The 8,503-nt window shown below is 32.6% G+C and overlaps 1 protein-coding gene across 5 annotated transcripts in view; it reads right to left on the bottom strand.

Annotated features, from left to right (window-relative positions):
• Nucleotides 1–434: 434 nt before the first annotated feature.
• LOC106881850 (uncharacterized) overlaps nucleotides 435–8,503 on the bottom strand; it is a 696,991-nt gene continuing 688,922 nt past the window's right edge. For all 5 annotated transcript variants that reach the window (XM_089350930.1, XM_089350933.1, XM_089350923.1 and 2 more), the window contains one exon: nucleotides 435–1,663. In XM_089350930.1, the coding sequence (XP_089207056.1) occupies nucleotides 898–1,663 (766 nt within the window). In that variant the 3' untranslated portion in view covers nucleotides 435–897. The remainder of the gene's footprint in view (nucleotides 1,664–8,503) is intronic.

The following is an 8,503-nucleotide window of genomic DNA, read 5'->3' as shown; positions in this document are numbered from 1 at the left end:
ATACAGTCAGGTAATTTTTTGCAATGTAAATGTATTCAATTGAACAATGATTCATGTCTATATTTTGATTCCTTTCATTAGTGTCCGCAACACTACACGCATAATTCAATTTCTGTTGTCTTTTCATATGTCATACACAACTGAAATACTACGTCTCGAATTAGATAAAATCTTTGCCATGTTTTGCATTTACTTTATCTATCAATGTTTTCTCATTGTTGATTGTTTGAAATTTTGGACTTGTTATTTTCCTCTTCTTGGAATATTCATAAAGTCTGGTGTGTATATATGTGAAAACATACATACAATCGTACAAACGTATAGACATATATATATATATATATATATATATATATATATATATATATATATATATATATATATATATATATATATATATATATATATATATATATATATATATATATATATATACACATGTATGTGTGTGTATGTAAATATATATATGTATATATATGTATATGTGTATGTATGTTTGTGTATATATATATATATATATATACAATTTCTCTTTTCGCAGTATTTCGCCATCAATATTTGTATATCTGAAAATCAGTGTCATATATAGATCGATGTCAGTTTTTTTTAGTTCTTTAAAATTTTTTAACTTCCAATTTAAAATTTATTTAAATTCAAACGGACTCCATGTCATATAAATCGAAGTAGTATATTCTTTTTTATATATATTGGTTGTATTGTTCTGGGAATAGATCAGTCCTTTCATATCGTCAGCCAGCTCAGAATTTCTGAAAGTAGTTCCATTGATACAAAATACAGTAATGGATATTTTTTTTCTTGTTATGATAATTGGATGCAAAACTGAGTGATTCAAAATAGTTTGCTAACACACGCTCAATACTTACAATCGACCATTCATTAGGCGGGGACACAAACAAGAGGTATCAGAAAAAATAATACAGACATAACTGTGATTACATAAGTGTTCTTGCGATTGCATTCTGGTAATGTTCCTTTGGAATTTGCTGACGTTTCTGCTTGCGGACGGTATACACCTGAACTATTATCCCAATAGCTGCTTGACGGTAATAACGTAGTGTTAGCCGTGAGGTAGGATGGCGTTGAAGTTAGACATAATTCTTCACATGTTCGAGATACATCTTTCATAATGGAAAACTCCGAGGCTTCGTCCTCTCTGCCTCCAATAATTGGTTGTTCATGAGCTGTAGTATTGGTACAGTCAGATGGTGGTAGCACAAGAATTTTGTTTCGTGATGTGAAAACCCAGCAAACGAAATTATGTTTGCGATGGACTGCTTTAAGAACTACTGCTTTGGTTTGAGCGTTGATATCGAATGAAGCCAAACATGCCAGATTAATATGCCTCGGTTTCGTAGAGCAGTTCAAGCTATATAACACAATCCGATCTGATGATAGACTGGGATCATGCATAAGACAATATTCACAAAAATTATCATCTCTCAACAAGGTATACCTACTAATCACGGGATGTAAGTTACAGTTAACGAAGTGTGTTTTTTTGAGATTTACTAACACGGTCATTGGTTTTCTCTGGACGGCTTGAACATCCGGGCTGTAATCAAAGTGGTTTTCACTACATATATATGTCTTCAACTCTCCTGGGTGAGCAAGGGGCCATTCTATACTGCGTCCGAGTCGATATCTAAAAAAGAAAAAAAAATAGAAAAGTGTTAATTCGAAAACGTAATTTTAAATTCGTAAATTATTTCTTTAATCAAGATACTTGTTATTTGATTGCGAAAATATACATCAATATAAAGATGATTTTTAGAGTAGTTAATGAACAGCAGTGAAGAAAATTAACAATACATTGCAACATAATATACTTACAAATCTGACATTTTAAAACTTCTATCTTTTACAATTTACGTACATATAGCACGCAGTGAAGATGCCAACCCCTTTTAGAATGTGTTTAAAATAAAACCACTATTTACGACTTAAAATATGAAATGTTATATTCAAAATTCAATTAGAACGTATGGAGATGCACTGTAATCATTAACAAAAAAAAATCTTTAATCACTATCATGCATTGGCATTTACAGTCGAATAAGTTCTAAAACAGAATATGACATTTCACATGTGAAGTTTTCACCCTATTACTATAATATTAATATAACGTCTTTTTTCTTCATTTGTGAGCTACATATCCTGAAATTACATTAAAATAGTTATAAAATGGAAAGAAGAACATAGTGAATAAGAAAACTATTGCATTTCCTCTTCAGGTAATACTGTAGATTAAGAAACGTAAAATTCATATATAATAAAAGGTTAAGGTGCAATTTCTATAGTCAGATACACATATATGTACACATGTAAATGCATATATATATATATATATATATATATATATATATATATATGTGTGTGTGTGTGTGTGTGTGTGTGTGTGTGTGTGTGTATACATATGCAATGCAAATAGCATTTTCCATGTCAATATGTTTTCATACACACTTTCTTCTAAATATATATATTCGTGTGTGTATTTATATATATTCTTACACGCACAAAAATATGTTACGAGTAAATAAATGTAAGAACTACAGTATTGTATTTGGGACATAAAATAAATTCGATAGACATTGTATACATAGTATTGTTGGAAACATAACTATTAGGAAAATATGTTTTAGTATTCTTCACGTGAAATGTTCCTGATACGTTTAAATTACAATAGAAATGGTTGGCATAAATTTTAAAGTAGGCTCTAACATGATGGAATTTTATTATCAAGGCAATACTTACTTAGACATAGAAAGAGTCCTATTATAGTTAGCAGATGGAAATGTACACATGCATTCCATTGAAGATTTATAGTAAATAAATGTATACAAAATTCACTCAGCTGAACTTTTAATGAATTAATTACGCTACAGAAAATGAAGAGCGATTTTGAGACATGCAATTAATTTTCTTCCATGAAAGTTTTCCAGCAAGAACTAGGAGAAGAAATTTTCACATTGTATTTTGTATCAGTTTAATAACCGTCTAAGGTGTTAAAATAAGCTAATTGAAGGATGGAATGAGTTTCTCGGACATGAACCTTAGAGTTCATGCTTCAGAAGCTGTTGTAATGCGCGTTTTACATGTAGAAGATTCAGCGGTAGTGTAGTATTAAAGCCATTTATATATATATTTTTTTTATGGTGGACACAATTTGATTTGTAGAAAAATGTTAATATACGAGCTTTTCTTATTTTTACATATATTCAATATGCTTTTACTTCTTAACTTTTTATACGTCTTTATTTCTCCTACATATGTTCTTGTATACACGCTTGAATGCTTGTACAAATTAAAGGCATCCTAAAGGTGATTTTGCCATTTGCATACCAGAGGTTGTCTAGCTCGTTTTTATATTTTTATTCTTTCTTTCGGTTATGAATTCCATCTCTTCCCTTCACTAAAATTCTGACATATAACTAATCTATTGTATCCTAGTAAATGATTTTATCATTTATCGTTTATTTATTTTACTTCTTTTATTTTTCTGCAATTCTATACATTTCACCTACTACCAAGTCCAAACATTTACCTACATTTTCCTATTCTTGATCTCACAACAGTTCTCACTGTCTGTCTTTTCACCTCGCTACTTCTAATATCTCTCTTCCACTGTCTTTCTATTGGTATTTCTATGTCTTTAAATATAAGTTTACTACTTCAGAATTGCACTTTGTCACCCATAATTCTGCCGGAATTATTGAACGCTTTATGGGTGCTATCATATTTATATGTCCTTAAATATAGGTTTTAGTACTACAGAATTGAATTTCGCCACCCATTCTTCTGCCGGGATAATTCAGTGCTTCATGAATGCTATCCTGTTTATGTGTTGATAAAAACTCTATCTTTATTGTGCATGATTTCATCAGATATGCGATTGTTTGTGTAATGCACATTATTATATCAACTGGCGGCTTAATTTTTGTAACAGTTGTAAAATAGGCTGAATATCTATATTTATTTTTGCTATATTATTTGTTTGCTTTTATGCAAAATCTGTAATGGTATTAATGTTATATATTAGCGCTTGTCCATCATGTGTCTACATTTCGGGGGCGTGTGCACGTGCGCGTATGTAACCCACCTACATATTTAACTTTCCCCTGATGGTAAATAACGAAGTGTTCTGTGTTATAACACGACATTCACTTTGATTGGGAGATACATATTAGCTATTGGTATAAATACAGTTTCTGGCGCTGTTAATTGTATATATATATATATGTGTATGTATGTGTGTGTGTGTGTGTGTGTGTGTGGTATGTTGTCAACTTAATGTGATAGTCCCATGAAAGGGAATAATACTAGTGCTATTTAGCTCCAGGAAGCACTACTTCCTATCGGCCTGGACACATGTCCTGTGTCCTTATGTTTACAAAGGGGGAGATAAGCACCTCTACCCAGCAAAGCCACCATCCAGAGACTAGTTTCTGAGTCATTGCTCATCATCAGTTTGGAGTAGCATGGTTTTCTAGCTGTCAATGCCTATCTGCCTCTGGAAACATATAACAATTCAAGTGAAACTAGTCTTTGGATGGTGACTTTGCTAGGCGGAGGTGCTAATCTCCCCCTTTGCAAACATAAGGACACAGGAAATGTGTCAAGTCTGACAGGAAGCAGTGCTTCCTAGGGCTAAATACCAGTAGTATTATTCCCTCTCATGGGACTCTCACATTAATTTGGCAACATACCACCACTTTATCGTGTTACTACTGTATAAATCTCTCAGAGAGATTTAGAAATGTATTATATATATATATATATATATATATATATATATATATATATATATATATATATATATATATATATATATATATATATGAACTGAGGCAGGAAGTAATAAAAGTCATTATTGTGAATTGTTAAAGCGATTCAAAAGTATGCCGGTTTCGTAAAATTATTGATCACTGCTTTGAATGCGCACTGTTAACCGAACGGTGTTGGGGCTACTAGTCACCGAGTAAAAAGATTATGTGTAAGGAAGGTACGTAGTTCTGGATTTGGTGCAATTAGGGTAGATCTAAATCTGTAATGCGTCCTGTCTGCATTTGCAAAGGGAAGTCATCCTTCCCCTCTTGATCTGCGATACGCACGGACTCTAGTTTCTTGGTATTTACCTGTCCTCAGCGTACGACAATCGCCGACCTTCGACTGGCTCAGTAGTGTATTATTTCCAAATGCATATATGGCTGTAAATGAATATTAAATGACGTGATATGGATTAGATAACGCTTGTTGCTTGACTTGTTAGCCCACCCTAGAAAATATTTCTACATGCTAATATAGCTGTGTCAACACTCCGGAATTGCTATAAATTATTTGAACTAAGTAACGGTCTGTCATTGCATGTATCATGGATGATACTTCCATGATCACCGGTTTCAGTGTTACAGCTAATGACACTTGTGCAAATTATTTTGTGACGTGGTTTAGCTGTGAAATGTGGACGGGCAGACTTATTATAAAAGTTGCTTCAACTGTGAATATGCCATTGGCACTTTAAGTTGGTGTGGACTAGTTTGAGGAACGTTGACAACTGAGTAACCTGTAAAAGATTCGAGGCTTCGGTGTTCAGTGAAAATTGTACGACCTAATGTTTCTGCATCCTATGCGCAGCGCAATGATTTTGACAGCAAGTAAAATACGGCTGCTTATCTCCCGCTAATACATTCATTAAAACAATTAAATCCACTGATTTTTAAAGCCTCGCTACCCCAAAGCGATATTTTTTTGTTGATTATATAACACAGTTACACACTGTTACAGACATTCGAATACAAAAAGAAATCATCTTAATATATATATATATATATATATATATATATATATATATATATATATATATATATATATATATATATATATATATATATATATGTCTTTTGCGAAGATCTTTTAAGAAATGAATAATTGACTGTCACCGAGGCTCAACAAACGCTGGTAGCAATTCAGTTATTCACTAAATGCCGATAGTTATATATATATTTAAAAAAAAAAAAAGAAATGACTATCTTCCTGAATCACATTTTAGGAGAAAAATATTTAATATCCAACAAAATGAGGCGCAAAACACTTATTTTTGGCTGACGTTTGTCGGGTGAATTCATTCGGCATGTTGGAAAGCCAAACTGACAAAAACAGGGATGGAATTCAATGCGTTAAAAAATCTACCGGTCTGTAATGGTTAAAATAACAAGTTATAATTCGGGCACTAAGTCATCAATTTTGCGTTGAGGAATTGGCCAATAAAATTGACACCAGTACTTGAAAGGTAATTTATGTTTTCGATACCGGAGCATTTGATGTCAGAGATGTAGAGCCGTATAACAAAATGTCCCAAAACATTTGTCGGACACTTTCCCGATTACTGTTAAATGCACAACCCTTGTAGCTCTAATAATAATGATCTTACATTGTGTATATCACTGATTAAATTTTGCAAAATATGTGTTCCATTTCTTATTCATATATGATGGTGGATAGTAGGAAAGATAAATACTTATTGATGTGCATGATACATAAAGTTTTAATTGAGAATCTATTCATTATGTTTCTTATTAATTAGTGTTTATAACGGTGAAGGGTGAGGAGATCGTGAGAACGTCGAGAAAAATTATACGATATAGTTTCCCGTCTCCTTAGCTTCCAGGATCAAGTCAACGGCAAGTTCAGATTTCTCTGACAATATTTGGGGTTCACAAAACAAACTGCAAGTCAAGTACTGCGTTTGATGATATCGACTAACCCCGCCTCTCAGAATTGTTGGCCTTTTACCTAAATTAGAAGCCATTAATTAATGTTTGTAGAAAAGTTAATGACAAAAATGTGGCTATATATATATAATCAATATATAATCTCTGAAGATAGCAATCCATGTTTATATCGCTCAATCTTCTCCACATCTACATCAGCATCTGCCTCTTCACTTCCTCCTTCTTTCGATCTTTTACTCTTTACATATATGCGTAATGGATGCATATTGGCTAGTATTTTATACAAGTGTGAGATGCAATTAAGCAAAAGCGCTCAATACGGCAAAGTACAGCGAAGTCATCCTTATAAATATTTGAATGCAATTCAGTTGGTAATTCAATATACTACTTGTTCCCATTGTCATGTGACACATAGATCTTGAATGAGAATCGCGACCAATGGACTCACTGGTTGGATGTATTTGTGTGTGTGTGTGTATGTGTGTATACGTGCGCGCGCGTGAGCTTCTGCAAGTGTGTCTGTGTTTCTGTTTGTACTTAAATTTCAGTTGATCCTTAAGATATGAAGCACATTTGGGCCTCATCCACATTTGTTGTCCATGATATGCATGTACCAAAATTACCATCCTAGGTAGAATTAGAAAATTTCAATGAATTTTCTCTGATTTCAAAATTTTAAATGCAGTGGCGCGCAAATTTTAAAATACTATGAAATATTTCTAGAATTATCCCAACTTATGACAGTAATACGGGGCAAAACATATATATTTTTTTAAATGTACAAATATTTAGGCTGGAATTCAAAAAGAACAATATATTCCAATTCTCAGGCATCGAAAGTTTCAGCCTTACTTTATTTCACACCGACACCCCCACCACACGCGCGCGCACACACGAACTTACATATACACACACAATCTTTTATTATTTTTGTTTGTTTCAGTCATTTGACTTCGGTCATGCTGGAGCATCGACTTTAGTCGAACCAACTGACCTCAGGATTTATTCTTTGTAAGTATAGTACTTATTCCATCGGTCACTTTTGCCCATCCACTAGGTTACGGTGACGTAAACACAACATCGATTTAAAGCGATGGGGACACACAAATACATACACACACACATACACACACACACATACGCACCCCCCCCCCACACACATATATATATATATATATATATATATATAACTAAATTTTCTTAAATAGTATGTTTGTAAATATAATTCACAATATATATTCTGTAGTAAGAAGTGCTCATTGCGAGCTAAATCGGAGGATAAGAGAAATTATAGAAGTGGCACATCTTGGAAATCAGTGCAAATTCCAGAGCAAGTACACAACAAAATAAACATACATATAAATTTACACAAATAAATGAATAAAATTACATGTAAAATTCGTATGTGAAAAGTATGCATCATGTAGTTTGGTCACATACCGAATGGAGAAATGGAAGAATAACCAAGATAGGGTCTCCCAAAAGGAAATGCTCCAATCGATTAAGAATTCGATGTTTATATGAATTATCAGAGGTAAATAAATTTGGTAAATATTACTATATAAGATAAATGTAAAAAACTCGGGACTAAAGGATATCATCTACGGCCGTTTCAGAAGTACGTTATGCATTGTTTTCACATTCATTCATTAATATAAATGTATGTGTATATTGATTTCGTTGTGTGCTTTAAATTATGCTTCAGAATTTGTATTGATTGCCTAGATGCATTCCTTTTATACTTTCTCTTATAT

The sequence above is a fragment of the Octopus bimaculoides genome, chromosome 1 (assembly GCF_046866305.1).
Source record: "Octopus bimaculoides isolate indiv1 chromosome 1, ASM4686630v1, whole genome shotgun sequence".
Lineage (NCBI taxonomy): Eukaryota > Metazoa > Mollusca > Cephalopoda > Octopoda > Octopodidae > Octopus > Octopus bimaculoides.
The sequence above is the reverse complement of the archived record's forward strand: the minus strand, read 5'-3'. Positions and strand labels throughout refer to the sequence as shown.